Below are 16,943 nucleotides of genomic sequence, written 5' to 3'. Positions count from 1 at the left end.
ATAGTGTGATGTGCAATCAAGAATTGACAACAATTGGAGATACTAAACTGCAATAGCGTGATGTGCAATCAAGAATTGACAACAATTGGAGATACTAAACTGCAATAGTGTGATGTGCAATCAAGAATTGACAACAATTGGAGATACTAAACTGCAATAGCGTGATGTGCAATCAAGAATTGACAACAATTGGAGATACTGAACTGCAATAGTGTGATGTGCAATCAAGAATTGACAACAATTGGAGATACTGAACTGCAATAGTGTGATGTGCAATCAAGAATTGACAACAATTGGAGATACTAAACTGCAATAGTGTGATGTGCAATCAAGAATTGACAACAATTGGAGATACTGAACTGCAATAGTGTGATGTGCAATCAAGAATTGACAACAATTGGAGATACTAAACTGCAATAGTGTGATGTGCAATCAAGAATTGACAACAATTGGAGATACTAAACTGCAATAGTGTGATGTGCAATCAAGAATTGACAACAATTGGAGATACTAAACTGCAATAGTGTGATGTGCAATCAAGAATTGACAACAATTGGAGATACTAAACTGCAATAGTGTGATGTGCAATCAAGAATTGACAACAATTGGAGATACTAAACTGCAATAGCGTGATGTGCAATCAAGAATTGACAACAATTGGAGATACTAAACTGCAATAGTGTGATGTGCAATCAAGAATTGACAACAATTGGAGATACTAAACTGCAATAGTGTGATGTGCAATCAAGAATTGACAACAATTGGAGATACTAAACTGCAATAGTGTGATGTGCAATCAAGAATTGACAACAATTGGAGATACTAAACTGCAATAGCGTGATGTGCAATCAAGAATTGACAACAATTGGAGATACTAAACTGCAATAGTGTGATGTGCAATCAAGAATTGACAACAATTGGAGATACTGAACTGCAATAGTGTGATGTGCAATCAAGAATTGACAACAATTGGAGATACTAAACTGCAATAGTGTGATGTGCAATCAAGAATTGACAACAATTGGAGATACTGAACTGCAATAGTGTGATGTGCAATCAAGAATTGACAACAATTGGAGATACTAAACTGCAATAGTGTGATGTGCAATCAAGAATTGACAACAATTGGAGATACTGAACTGCAATAGTGTGATGTGCAATCAAGAATTGACAACAATTGGAGATACTAAACTGCAATAGCGTGATGTGCAATCAAGAATTGACAACAATTGGAGATACTAAACTGCAATAGTGTGATGTGCAATCAAGAATTGACAACAATTGGAGATACTAAACTGCAATAGTGTGATGTGCAATCAAGAATTGACAACAATTGGAGATACTAAACTGCAATAGTGTGATGTGCAATCAAGAATTGACAACAATTGGAGATACTAAACTGCAATAGTGTGATGTGCAATCAAGAATTGACAACAATTGGAGATACTGAACTGCAATAGTGTGATGTGCAATCAAGAATTGACAACAATTGGAGATACTGAACTGCAATAGTGTGATGTGCAATCAAGAATTGACAACAATTGGAGATACTAAACTGCAATAGTGTGATGTGCAATCAAGAATTGACAACAATTGGAGATACTAAACTGCAATAGTGTGATGTGCAATCAAGAATTGACAACAATTGGAGATACTAAACTGCAATAGTGTGATGTGCAATCAAGAATTGACAACAATTGGAGATACTAAACTGCAATAGTGTGATGTGCAATCAAGAATTGACAACAACTGGAGATACTAAACTGCAATAGTGTGATGTGCAATCAAGAATTGACAACAATTGGAGATACTAAACTGCAATAGCGTGATGTGCAATCAAGAATTGACAACAATTGGAGATACTAAACTGCAATAGCGTGATGTGCAATCAAGAATTGACAACAATTGGAGATACTAAACTGCAATAGTGTGATGTGCAATCAAGAATTGACAACAATTGGAGATACTGAACTGCAATAGTGTGATGTGCAATCAAGAATTGACAACAATTGGAGATACTAAACTGCAATAGTGTGATGTGCAATCAAGAATTGACAACAATTGGAGATACTAAACTGCAATAGTGTGATGTGCAATCAAGAATTGACAACAATTGGAGATACTAAACTGCAATAGTGTGATGTGCAATCAAGAATTGACAACAATTGGAGATACTGAACTGCAATAGTGTGATGTGCAATCAAGAATTGACAACAATTGGAGATACTAAACTGCAATAGTGTGATGTGCAATCAAGAATTGACAACAATTGGAGATACTAAACTGCAATAGTGTGATGTGCAATCAAGAATTGACAACAATTGGAGATACTAAACTGCAATAGTGTGATGTGCAATCAAGAATTGACAACAATTGGAGATACTGAACTGCAATAGCGTGATGTGCAATCAAGAATTGACAACAATTGGAGATACTGAACATGCTTACAACAGAAAGTGGGGATTGATTTTGAGTCGTCCATTAGCCTTTTTGCAACAGTTGAATATACGTGATTGTATATTATTTCCCCACAAAAGCAGGGATGAGCACCATGGAAGATAAATGATATTTTGTCTTCTGGCATTTTGAGTGTATGAAGGTAAAACACATTTTACAATTCAAATTCAATATGAGAAGTACAAAACTGAAGCTGTTATAAAAAAAAAATAACTCCCTGCAACTGTATATTTCTGCTGACTGAAAGTGAATCCATGTTGCTTTGTCACACCCCAGGGAATAAAGGGAACTCCAATCAAGTTTATTGCATGCATTTTTTGAAATATTAACAGCACAACACATTGTTAAGTTAATACAAGACAATAGCAGTGTTCAATATATGTTGTCACGATTTCAATTCTGATAACAATGTTGAAAAAAATGACGTGGGTTTTATTTTGTCAATAGTGACAAAGCACTCAGTATGTGAAAAACTTGGTCTGTGTACGTCTTGATATGATTATTCTAATATCCTTGCATATTTGCAAAGCATATATTATGTATGAACTACGCTTTTGAATGCATCGATAATATCAAAGTATTCTGTGAGGCTACTGGCTAAGGTTTCAAGCATTCTGATGAGCTAGCGAACGTTAACACTGCAAAATCAACAGAGTTGGAACCAAGTTTCCTATGAGCTGGAATTTGTCACTTGAGTAACACGCAGATATTCATTGTATATCATCATACACAGATATCAAAGTTTCATGCCCTTAATTTTATAAATCCTTGATATTACATGTCTACTACATTTATTAAATTCTAGCAATGTTTAAGAGAGAATGATTTAGGTCAATACACAGACAATCTCGCAGTATTAAGTCATGGATCTCCTGTTGCAAAAAAACCTGCAAGAAATTTGCACAGCTACAAATTTATTAGCGAAAAAGTGATTTTCAGTATAAATGCTTTTGATTCTGAATGTCAACTGTTCGAGCACTGTCTCCAACAATGGTACAATGAACACTAGCGCTAAATGGTGCAACACTTTATAATAATTCTCTGTGACTCTAATACAGTCTGGTTTAATTTCGTGGTGATCACATGACTTTTGTTCTTCCAGGGTCGACACATCTTGTACGTGCATTGACAATGTTGTCCCATAATGCCATGGTACATCCCCAGAGATTTATAGCCGCCCCTTTACTGATAGCCCCTTTATTAGCCAATGTGTAATTTGAGTAATCGCCGGATTCTCCGCACAACAGCAGGTACAAATCCATATCTAGTCCTGGATTTTCCATAACACTCGTCTACTTTCAGTGTCTTCTCAAAGAATGGTTCATTCAGACATGCAATAGCATCACCTTTTAGCTGCAGAGGGAGAGAGGGGAGGGAGGGAGGGAAGGGAGAGAAATTAGTGGTTTCAATTCACCTATACATCGCATTCCCACTCACTGACCTCTCACTGACACTGTAAGCAACACAAGGGCTTTGGTTTTTGTATAATTCATGAGAAATCTTATTTAACAGATCCTGAAATTGAATATCAAAGAATCTCTGATCCTAAAATAAGGTTAAGTTTCCTTGAGTGATTACAAAAATGAAAAGTATGTTTAATTTGATGATTTAAACCCAGAACCTTCAGTACATTCCAGTATTAGTATTCCAATATTTCCAGATTTGTTGCCATAGCAACTGATTTTATCATTTCGGTGGAAGGAAACTTTAATGCATCAATTTTCACCCAATCAACATAAATTAGCTATATGAATAATGGTTTGTCCCTAAAAGTCAAGACAGTTTCATCATCAAGAAAATGGTACTCATCATAACAAGTCTGTACTTAATTATTAAGAGGGGTAACCAATTTTTATGAATCAGCATTTAATTGACCGATTGTCAAATCGTTTTGAAGATATATGTATTAAGTGCATGCACTATAAATTGAGCAAATACGGTACAAATTACACATATTACCTGCTCCAAATCTTCTTGAGTGACTCCTTCCATTGCTCCTATCAGTTTAGACATCCCTTCATAAAGACTACTGTCTTCATATTCGCTGTCAGACAGTCCAGGATATCCTGAAAGTTATACAAAAAAACTATCACTACACATTATTTTTGAGTAAACTTTTGAAGACCTCTGCGAGAAAGGGATGCAGATTAATGCACACTCAAGTCGCCTGATCACTTGATGGGTGCTCTTATTTGCCTTATAAGGCTCAGACGTTGGGAGAATGAATAAAAACAATTACATGTATATAATCGAGAGATTTTTATTAAAAGAAGCATGCCATCAATGGTGGATCAGCACCATGTGCAACTGCATCTTATTCATTATTGCACACACCCCCCGTCCTTACCTCGTTCTCGTTCAATAATAGCACATAGCCCTTCACTTCTTAACTGGGTTTCCTCACCTGATCTTGATCAAGCAGCCTGATTTACATACCTTGTAATCGACGTGGTTTTCCGGATTTGATCGTTGGCATAGAAAACATGGCACTGGATGAATCACTGGGCTGACAGTGGAGAAAATAGAACTCTAGGTGGCGCCATAATAGAAATATAGAATTCTCAACAATATCTGATGACAGATATATTAAGGATATATAAGGATTAAAAAATAACACAGGTTACTAGGACATCCCTAAATAATACATAAAATCCAATGCATATACAGGTTACATGGCCATAAGTAATACATTAACTTTGAATCATATACATGTTACATGGCCATAACTAAGTACATGTAATACATAAACTTCATTGCGTATACAGATTACATGGCCATAACTAAGTAATACAATTAAGGTCACATGAGGTTGGGCAACTGGATCGGGCAGTCGGATGGACATCTGGGCAGCCAGGACGACCATCCTTTGCAGCTGGGTAAGGGATTTTAAACAGACCTTTCGAGGTTTTTCAAAAATAGTAATCATTTAGCCATCATGAATGGGAACATGAATTGATTGCATATGTTTTCCATAGATGTACGATGTACAAAATGTATGTATCAAGTTATAATGTTTAGACACAGTCACATCAGTAAATCCATAAGTCCATGTTGTCAGAATTCAGCGAAACAGGGACTAACACATACAACATACTGGCGCTGATACTTAATTTCACTATTTTGATGTTGTGAGCATTTTCACTGGGTTTTAAATTCACAAATATGCCAGGGAAACAATGAAATCTATTGATATGTCTGCAAAAATTTTAAACAACCAGATTTCACTTATCAGCAAAAATAGCAACCCTGTGAATAATTTATGCATTAATTTACAGTACTATATCTAATACAATATTATAAGGTTATTACGAGGATACCTCAAAGTATGCACAAAGACAGTACAGCATGAGTATTGACCGACGTGCAGTTTATACATCTTTTCCTTCCAAAGGATACATTATGGGAATGCCGAAATACAAAAAATTTAGAACAGAATCAGCAAACTTTTTTGAGTCCGGTCAAACCCTTATGGCAGCCATGTTTGTTTTTATTATTAGAGGACGCTTATGCGCATAATCATTCCATATTTGGAATTCGTATTTCTTAATATGATAGAATGAAAACACCTTGTAAAATAGCGCAAAATTACGGCATGTTGTAACTTATGGCATTACGGTGACAGATGTTTAATATAATTTATTGTAACAAAGGATACAATAGTACAGTGTTAGTTGCTTGGCTTTATGCTGTACTATCTGAGAGAGTCTGCTGGCAGCTAAAGATTGTCGTTGATGAGTTGACATCTTGTCTGTGTTTGACACTCCCATGCTCAGCGCCAACTACATCAACAGTGCAAACAAAAAAAAATACATTCATTACCATTCAAAGGCCAATTAGCTATATTTTTTGTCACTGGGCAAAAATAATTGTGATAACAAATGAACAAACATAGAGCGAAATGTACATGCTATGCAGAGATTACTGGAGAATTTGTATAAATATTGTGGTAGAGAAAGGGCATTGCGTTCTGGAAGTAAATTCCTCTGGGAATTACAACAAATTAATTATCAGCCATAAAGCAGTGACCGGAATTAAAAACCAGCAGCCACTCAACTGAGATAGCTCCGCTGTTAGCAATGCATGTTTCAATTAAAAAACAGAAGATATCATTAGAAAATGAACAAATCTGAGAGAGGTCTATCTGAGATACCTGCATGTATAACATCAAAGCAATCAGACTTGAAAATTGAAAATATCACTTTTTACCAAAAATTACAAAAATATTCATCAAAATTAGAGAATTGAAGATATCATGAAATGAACAAATCTGAGATAGGTCTACCTGTTGTACCTATATGTATAATATCAAGGCAATTGGACTTGCGTTTTTTAACAAGAAGTCGAAAATATAACTTTTTTCCAAAAATGTTCTTCAAAATTAGAGAATTAAAGATATCATCACAAAATGAACAAATCTGAGAGAGGTCTGTCAAAAGTACATATACACCAAGTATCGAAGCAATAAGAATTGTAGTTTCAAAAAGGAGTCAAAAAGTAAAAAGTTTACACGACGACGACGGACAATCACTCATATGATACGCTCCACTTGACAAAGTCGACAGCGGAGCTCGAAAAAATGGTTGTTGATTTAGGCAACCACTCTGAAAAACCGGTTGCCCAATACTCCATGCATGTTTAACCCTATGAACAACATTGTATGGTTACATCAGTTCTATTTTTAGTAAATCTACCTAAAGTATTTGCTCTATTAGTGAGTGGTGCATGTGTTTATTACAGAGGTGTTTCCATGGTCAAAATAAGTTACATTTCAATGATTCGGTTTCATTTTACAGATGTGCTTTTAATAGAACAATTACGATAACTATGAACGCTGTTACGGTGAACTCCGTATGATGCTTATAGAGACTTCTTGCGAACATAATGTTACTTACCTCTCGTAATTCTTCTGGTGCCAACTCATTTATGTGTTGTAGTTTGCGTATATATTGTTTATGACTTTCCAGTGCTGGAATAAAGACACTGGTACACTGTTTAAGAAAACGTACAATAACACCTAGACTAGGTGGACGTCCACCAGTCACAGAAAACATCTGCATATCTGAAATTAACAAACACAACATGCATGTTGTCTTAAATATTAGCAAATTACACAACATCCGTATGTAATAATGACAAGTTATGGCAGGTTTTCAACATCCCATTTTTATTAGCATGATGGCTTCCCATGGAAAGACAGTTTGAAATTTATTGGGGAAGTTCATAACATGTCATACATGCATTTTGCAGTACAATGAGGTATTCGTGTGCAAGAAATTTTTCCACACAAAAAGACAAATTCGGTTGATTTTTGTTAGCGGTTGACTTAATGTTGCCCAAAGGGATTATTTGGTTGTGAAAGTTTGGTATTTTTTTCCTGAATTGTAGGAATCTGAAAAATCTATTTCTTTATTTAGTTTCATTACATATTCAAGATGCCCATATATAGGAAATATCAGTAAATTAATCAGATTAATTTTATTATCACTAGTACACCAGCTGACTGTAGCCATGATGTACTACCCATGTATATGTTTAAAGTGAATTTCCCAAGACACATGCATCAACTACCTACAATAGTTTCTGACTTTTTCACATTTCATTTACAGCAAAACAAGAAGCAAATATACAAAACAAGCCGGTAGGCTGGTTGGTGAACCGCTTCGCTCAAAAACAAGCAACATGCTTTTGGTTGTATCCATAGTGTGACATAAACGTGAAGCTAACGACAAAAGTGATTATAAGGGCAATCCTAGCGGAGCGGAGCGGATCGCCAATCAAATGCATTACGAGTATCCAAACGCACAGTATAATTGAAATACAGAGACATAATCTAGTGTGATCCCATTAAAGAACAGTACCTACCTTCCATTGTATGCAACTCTCTGGATCTGGCTTCTACTAAGCTAGCAGTAAATAGAATAAGACATTGTTCAGAACTCAAGCCTGTAGAAACCAAATGAAAAACAAGTCAGACATGACAGAGTCGGCAATATTTGAACATTTTGAATCACAACTCAATGTGCAACATGCGTAATAAGTTATATTTGATCCAGTTCTGACAATTAGGAAGTGCTTGATTTTTATGAAAAGAATGAAGCTTGTATTTGATCGATCGCAGCATATATCAGGCAGAGCATGTGTTAAAGCGAGAGGGTCATCGCCTATGCACGTGTGGGAATTGATTCCCGAGCAATGATGACAACACACGCTAAAACACAAAGGCTCATGTGAAGACGTTTATTTATAAACAATGACACGTGACATCTGACGCATGCCCAAGGTGATAACTCCCTCGCTTTAAGGCAAAATGGAAAAACGATTACACTTGATCTTAAAACTATAGGTATATCACTCACCAGACATTGAGACAACCGCTCTTGAGTAAGCTATGACATTGGATGAGATTTCTAAAAGGGCCTCACTGATTTCATCTTTTTTGTCTTTGCCATCAGCCGCAATGCTACTGTCGACGTTTTTGAGTTTTTTCGTCCAATGATCCAAACAACAATAACGAGGAATCAGCGATAACATTTGTCGCTGGATACGAGATATATGACCCTGATATTCTAACTGCGACTGGTCTTCACGGTATGCATTCTCACCTGGATATTGTGAAAATGTCAAGATGACAGTTTATTTTGTTGAAAAAAATTGTTGACAGAGCTCACTACAGCTTAAAGCAGCGTTGGGTTAGTTACAATTAACTTCTTCTGTTCACGAAAATACTGTGTTGAAAGTTGAATTATGGCATGTCACTGGTTCTGAATTTTATCATCTTTCAACTATTATGACACAGTGGTTAGTGTTCACTTTGCATCAGTGAGGTTCTGAGCTTTATTCTTGGAGTCAACTGTTTATTCAGTAATTTAAAACCCACCTTTCAAACACATGGTAGGAGGTTATTTTAGTGATCTACAGACTTACCTCCTGGTACTGTACGATATATAACAGCAGTGGTCAATGCTAATTCCTGCAATGCTGGTAAACTGACTTGCACATGGTAGGAGGTTATTTTAGTGATCTACAGACTTACCTCCTGGTACTGTACGATATATAACAGCAGTGGTCAATGCTAATTCCTGCAACGCTGGTAAACTGACTTGTACATGGTAGGAGGTTATTTTAGTGATCTACAGACTTACCTCCTGGTACTGTACGATATATAACAGCAGTGGTCAATGCTAATTCCTGCAGCGCTGGTAAACTGACTTGTACATGGTAGAAGGTTATTTTAGTGATCTACAGACTTACCTCCTGGTACTGTACGATATATAACAGCAGTGGTCAATGCTAATTCCTGCAGCGCTGGTAAACTGACTTGTACATGGTAGAAGGTTATTTTAGTGATCTACAGACTTACCTCCTGGTACTGTACGATATATAACAGCAGTGGTCAATGCTAATTCCTGCAGCGCTGGTAAACTGACTTGCACATAGTAGGAGGTTATTTTAGTGATCTACAGACTTAGCTCCGGGTACTGTACGATATATAACAGCAGTGGTCAATGCTAATTCCTGCAGCGCTGGTAAACTGACTTGCACATGGTAGGAGGTTATTTTAGTGATCTACAGACTTACCTCCTGGTACTGTACGATATATAACAGCAGTGGTCAATGCTAATTCCTGCAGTGCTGGTAAACTGACTTGCACATGGTAGGAGGTTATTTTAGTGATCTACAGACTTACCTCCTGGTACTGTACGATATATAACAGCAGTTGTCAATGCTAATTCCTGCAGCGCTGGTAAACTGACTTGCACATGGTAGGAGGTTATTTTAGTGATCTACAGACTTACCTCCTGGTACTGTACGATATATAACAGCAGTGGTCAATGCTAATTCCTGCAGCGCTGGTAAACTGACTTGCACATGGTAGGAAGTTATTTTAGTGATCTACAGACTTACCTCCTGGTACTGTACGATATATAACAGCAGTGGTCAATGCTAATTCCTGCAACGCTGGTAAACTGACTTGTACATGGTAGGAGGTTATTTTAGTGATCTACAGACTTACCTCCTGGTACTGTACGATATATAACAGCAGTGGTCAATGCTAATTCCTGCAACGCTGGTAAACTGACTTGCACATGGTAGGAGGTTATTTTAGTGATCTACAGACTTACTTCCTGGTACTGTACGATATATAACAGCAGTGGTCAATGCTAATTCCTGCAGTGCTGGTAAACTGACTTGCACATGGTAGGAGGTTATTTTAGTGATCTGCAGACTTACCTCCTGGTACTGTACGATATATAACAGCAGTGGTCAATGCTAATTCCTGCAACGCTGGTAAACTGACTTGCACATGGTAGGAGGTTATTTTAGTGATCTACAGACTTACCTCCTGGTACTGTACGATATATAACAGCAGTGGTCAATGCTAATTCCTGCAACGCTGGTAAACTGACTTGTACATGGTAGGAGGTTATTTTAGTGATCTACAGACTTACCTCCTGGTACTGTACGATATATAACAGCAGTGGTCAATGCTAATTCCTGCAGCGCTGGTAAACTGACTTGCACATGGTAGGAGGTTATTTTAGTGATCTACAGACTTACCTCCTGGTACTGTACGATATATAACAGCAGTGGTCAATGCTAATTCCTGCAGCGCTGGTAAACTGACTTGCACATAGTAGGAGGTTATTTTAGTGATCTACAGACTTACCTCCTGGTACTGTACGATATATAACAGCAGTGGTCAATGCTAATTCCTGCAGTGCTGGTAAACTGACTTGCACATGGTAGGAGGTTATTTTAGTGATCTACAGACTTACCTCCTGGTACTGTACGATATATAACAGCAGTGGTCAATGCTAATTCCTGCAACGCTGGTAAACTGACTTGTACATGGTAGAAGGTTATTTTAGTGATCTACAGACTTACCTCCTGGTACTGTACGATATATAACAGCAGTGGTCAATGCTAATTCCTGCAGCGCTGGTAAACTGACTTGCACATGGTAGGAGGTTATTTTAGTGATCTACAGACTTACCTCCTGGTACTGTACGATATATAACAGCAGTGGTCAATGCCAATTCCTGCAACGCTGGTAAACTGACTTGCACATGGTAGGAGGTTATTTTAGTGATCTACAGACTTACCTCCTGGTACTGTACGATATATAACAGCAGTGGTCAATGCTAATTCCTGCAGCGCTGGTAAACTGACTAGTACATGGTGATCTCTCATGATACCATTGAATACATCACTATGTGAAATAATAAACTGTAACACCTAGAAGAGAAGAACGATTACAGTTAATCACAATTGAATGCCACTTGGGAAAACACTGACTGTATTTCACATGATGGCACCAGACTTTTTTTTGTATTTACAAAAGTTATTATTCAATCAGTGAATTCTTGTCACACTAACAAAACAAGGAACCTATCTGAAATGACAGATCCCCCAAAACTATTGCAAGCACTGGTTGAACATCTATGTCTGCAATGTTATAGTGCTCAAGATATGATATATGGTATTTATAATGAGGTCACATAATCATACAAGGTTATAAATGTGATCTAGTGTGGAATGTCTTCAATCAATAAATGTCTTATTTTGCAATAGTGCTGCTGATATGAACCAAATGGACGAATGCTGGTAACTATTATATTCTCGGCCAATCTGATTAAAATTTGACTTGCTGTTATTAAGTCCTTTTTTTTTTTATTATTATCGTATTCCAGTAGTAGAGATGCGATATATAAAAATGTAATGAACAAAAATAATTTTGTATTTTAAACAGATTGATCCTCTGCCAGCAATGTGCCGGGGAACAATAAGTGTAAAAGTTAGTACCCGGTATGTATTTGGTTATCGATAGCACATAGTCCAAATACAGGGCACTAAACTGTTTTATCATTCCAGGCTGTGGGATAATACATGTGATAACTATTCATATTATGTCAGCAGACTAGAGTAGAAACAATCATCTTCATGGGATTAGAGAGAATATGACATAATATTAATTGACTGATTCATCAAACACATGTCCTTACCTGATTGGCTGCCAAATCAGATTAATCAAATACATGTCCTTACCTGATTGGCTGCCAAATCAGATTAATCAAATACATGTCCTTACCTGATTGGCTGCCAAATCAGATTAATCAAACACATGTCCTTACCTGATTGGCTGTCAAATCAGATTAATCAAATACATGTCCTTACCTGATTGGCGGCCAAATCAGATTAATCAAATACATGTCCTTACCTGATTGGCTGCCAAATCAAATTAATCAAATGTCCTTACCTGATTGGCTGCCAAATTAGATTAATCAAATACATGTCCTTACCTGATTGGCTGTCAAATCAAATTAATCAAACACATGTTCTTACCTGATTGGCTGCCAAATCAAATTAATCAAACACATGTCCTAACCTGATTGGCTGCCAAATCAGACTAATCAAACACATGTCCTTACCTGATTGGCTGCCAAATCAGATTAATCAAATACATGTCCTTACCTGATTGGCTGCCAAATCAAATTAATCAAACACATGTCCTTACTTGATTGGCTTGCCAAATCAGATTAATTAAATACATGTCCTTACTTGATTGGCTGCCAAATCAAATTAATCAAATGTCCTTACCTGTTTGGCTGTCAAATCAGATTAATCAAATGTCCTTACCTGACTGGCTGTCAAATCAGATTAATCAAATACATGTTCATACTAGATTGGCTGCCAAATGAAATTAATCTAATGTCCTTACCTGATTGGCTGTCAAATCAGATTTATCAAATACATGTCCTTACCTGATTGGCTGCCTCTCGGTGCTGAATGCCCAGTGAAGTCATGATAGCTATTGCTAACTTCAAAGCGGGAAATAACAATTGCCTGTATCTTGCCATAAGACTTGGAACAAAACTATGATCCTCCATGCCGTCAGCATCGCCACTAACAGACCTCATTCTGTGGACAATAATTTAACAACTTAAAATAATGTGAAATATATCACTAAAAAAGTTTCACATGCCCTAAACTTTCATGTTAAAAACAATTTGCATAGTTTTTTTCCTATAATGCTTTATAAATTTTGAACAAAAAAATGAACACAATGTTCTACAGGTTTTCATCAAATTTTTAAAATTTTTGAAATATATGGGAAAAAGTAATGTCTATTTTGTGAAAGTTGACATTGGCATTCAAAGGGTCAAAGGTCAATAGTTTCGAACACAATTTCTACTAAATATTAAATAAAAATAAGATTATAGATAGCCTTTGTACGAAATCTTTGTATTTAAACCAAATCTTTAAACCTATCTGAGAAATTAGAAGAACACACACACTATAAACAAAATGACCACAGGTCAGCCATTTTGAATCAAATTGCAAAACAAAATGATACGCATCAATAACCTACAATGAATGATTTCAAATATTAGAAAGAAATCAAGGCACACTTGAGAAACAGTTGTTCAAATTTTGTTTTTTTGGAAGAGGAAAATATGGCAATTGATCGATGGAATGAAAAACAAATTCATATGCGTACATTTGAACAAAATATCTAAGAAATAATGTCAAACAGACAGAAAAACAAACAGACAAATGGAAGGACTTACAAACAAAACTTACATAAGTTCTTGTTTTAGACTATGTCTGACAAAGACTAAACAACAATTCAGTATAAGAAGACCAATCATAATGATGGCTCACCTGTACATATCTTGTTCTGGTCGTAAACTTAAAAATTTGCAATTTGATAACTTATTCATGACTGCAGAATGCAACAGTTCTTGAGCTCCACCAGGAGACTTTGCCAACCTTGTAAGTAAACTCTGGAATAAACAAGTAATTGCATTACATAGTACCCATGAATTATCAAGTTTAAGAAATATAGAAAGTCTGAACCATGAACAGTGGGATCATGTCGAAGATATGGCTTCAGAACTGCAATCATAAACAAGATGGCCACCAGTCAGCCATTTTGAATCCAGTCTGGAAAACAAAATGACTGACATCAAGGTCCCATTATGTTCAATGTATGTACAAAGTTGGAACAAAATCTGTCCATTCACAACTATGATTCAAATTCAAAATTGATGAAATGGTTGATTTTGATGAATTTTTAACATTAAAATGGTCACTATTTTGCCATACATCAAATGAATACACGTGCACATGTGCAGAATGATGTATATATAAAGTTCTAAAATGATTGGTCTGCCATGTCAAATATACAGCGCCAAAACATCATTTGTTAAATTAAGGCCGCCAGTCGGTCATTTGTAATTTGATATGAAAAAGAAAATGACATGCATCAAGGATCCCAGAATTGATATACGGTAGTCATCTTAAAAAAAAGTCTACAAATATGGAATTAGTTTAAAAGAAAAGAAATATATTAAAATAATCATAAGAACAAACAAAATTGTGTGTCACAACAGATTAGTCTGCGCCTTCAGATGCTTCCTAAATTCACGTACAATCTTTTTTTATGGGACACCATTATGACCCAAGATTCCTACAAAATCAGTCCTGTTAGAGAGTACACTGCACCTGAGGTATTGATAACCTCAACAAAGTAGATGTAGATAAAACATTCATAAATGTTCTATTGAAAACAAATTAACATAGACCCTGTTTCTATGAAGCAAGATATACAACCTGTGGTGTGATGTATTTGTGAGTTTTAACTTGATTGGTTCAGGTATGTATAAGATATAGCTCTGTGGAACTTTGTTTAAACAAGATGACCAGTGAGACATTTTGGATTTAATGATGACAAAAATAACAAAAAACATGTGCATTTGTATGATGTATGTGTGAAGTTTCAACTTGATCCATCTTGGCACAGACAGAGGTCAATTAATAAGGCCCTGTTTTGAGTGATAAAAAATCTCACCATCTTTGATTCATAAATATAGAGTGCCTTGAGCGGTTCTGGTAATGGTTTCAATGTATTCTGTAAAGTCTCATCATCCTGTAGTATAGACTCCATTATATGACGCAGATAACCCTTAGATGTCAGGAAGGACAGCCAACGTTGGTGCTTATCAAAAGATATAATGGTGTCAAGTACTGATATAGCCAGCATCTGAAACACAGAATGAAGCATAATGTGATGGGTGATTTTTTTTTTTAGATTCACACGCTAGCATGGAGCTCCTCCAGCTGTTTATGTGAATACTCGTAAATAACTAACTGTTTATGGAAGATTTATCACGATTCCAGGACATTTGGGAGATTTAATATTCACTGATGTCACTGTGACACTATACAGAAAGGAAAAATGGTACATGTAAACAGACAAAGAGTTTTACAATAACATCCTTAGTACTTTGGCCACGTTTAGAAAAGATTATTTGCCCAAATGTATTTAAACTAGAGTTACATAAGTTTTATGGTAGCATATTTTGCCCACGATTTAGAATAGGTTACATGGGTGTTATGGTAACATACTTTATCCATATCGATTTAGTATGGGTTACATGGGTGTTATGGTAACATACTTTATCCATATCGATTTAGTATGGGTTACATGGGTGTTATGGTAACACACTTTATCCATATCGATTTAGTATGGGTTACATGAGTGTTATGGTAACATACTTTATCCATATCGATTTAGTATGGGTTACATGGGTGTTATGGTAACATACTTTATCCATATCGATTTAGTATGGGTTACATGGGTGTTATGGTAACATACTTTATCCATATCGATTTAGTATGGGTTACATGGGTGTTATGGTAACATACTTTATCCATATCGATTTAGTATGGGTTACATGGGTGTTATGGTAACATACTTTATCCATATCGATTTAGTATGGGTTACATGGGTGTTATGGTAACATACTTTATCCATATCGTTTTAGAATGGGTTACATGGGTGTTATGGTAACATACTTTATCCATATCAATTTAGAATGGGTTACATGGGTGTTATGGTAACATACTTTATCCATATCGATTTAGTATGGGTTACATGGGTGTTATGGTAACATACTTTATCCATATCAATTTAGTATGGGTTACATGGGTGTTATGGTAACATACTTTATCCATATCGTTTTAGAATGGGTTACATGGGTGTTATGGTAACATACTTTATCCATATCAATTTAGAATGGGTTACATGGGTGTTATGGTAACATACTTTATCCATATCGATTTAGTATGGGTTACATGGGTGTTATGGTAACATACTTTATCCATATCAATTTAGTATGGGTTACATGGGTGTTATGGTAACATACTTTATCCATATCGTTTTAGAATGGGTTACATGGGTGTTATGGTAACATACTTTATCCATATCGATTTAGTATGGGTTACATGGGTGTTATGGTAACATACTTTATCCATATCGTTTTAGAATGGGTTACATGGGTGTTATGGTAACATACTTTATCCATATCGATTTAGTATGGGTTACATGGGTGTTATGGTAACACACTTTATCCATATCGATTTAGTATGGGTTACATGGGTGTTATGGTAACACACTTTATCCATATCGATTTAGAATGGGT

At 36.0% G+C, this 16,943-nt stretch overlaps 1 protein-coding gene across 1 annotated transcript in view; it reads right to left on the bottom strand.

The window, feature by feature from the left end:
- Positions 1–2,737: 2,737 nt before the first annotated feature.
- Positions 2,738–16,943, bottom strand: part of LOC100371992 (nuclear pore complex protein Nup205) — a 51,765-nt gene continuing 37,559 nt past the window's right edge. Inside the window, exons 27-37 of the mRNA XM_085505871.1 lie at positions 15,311–15,502; positions 14,122–14,243; positions 13,221–13,377; positions 11,562–11,694; positions 8,814–9,059; positions 8,320–8,400; positions 7,350–7,516; positions 6,113–6,236; positions 4,894–5,028; positions 4,417–4,523; positions 2,738–3,810 (exon numbers count right to left, since the gene is read on the bottom strand). Coding sequence (XP_085361997.1) covers positions 3,658–3,810; positions 4,417–4,523; positions 4,894–5,028; positions 6,113–6,236; positions 7,350–7,516; positions 8,320–8,400; positions 8,814–9,059; positions 11,562–11,694; positions 13,221–13,377; positions 14,122–14,243; positions 15,311–15,502 — 1,617 coding nt within the window. The 3' untranslated portion in view covers positions 2,738–3,657. The remainder of the gene's footprint in view (positions 3,811–4,416; positions 4,524–4,893; positions 5,029–6,112; positions 6,237–7,349; positions 7,517–8,319; positions 8,401–8,813; positions 9,060–11,561; positions 11,695–13,220; positions 13,378–14,121; positions 14,244–15,310; positions 15,503–16,943) is intronic.

This window comes from Saccoglossus kowalevskii, chromosome 12 (assembly GCF_978046115.1).
Source record: "Saccoglossus kowalevskii chromosome 12, keSacKowa6.1, whole genome shotgun sequence".
NCBI lineage: Eukaryota > Metazoa > Hemichordata > Enteropneusta > Harrimaniidae > Saccoglossus > Saccoglossus kowalevskii.
This window is presented reverse-complemented; position numbering and strand designations above follow the sequence as displayed.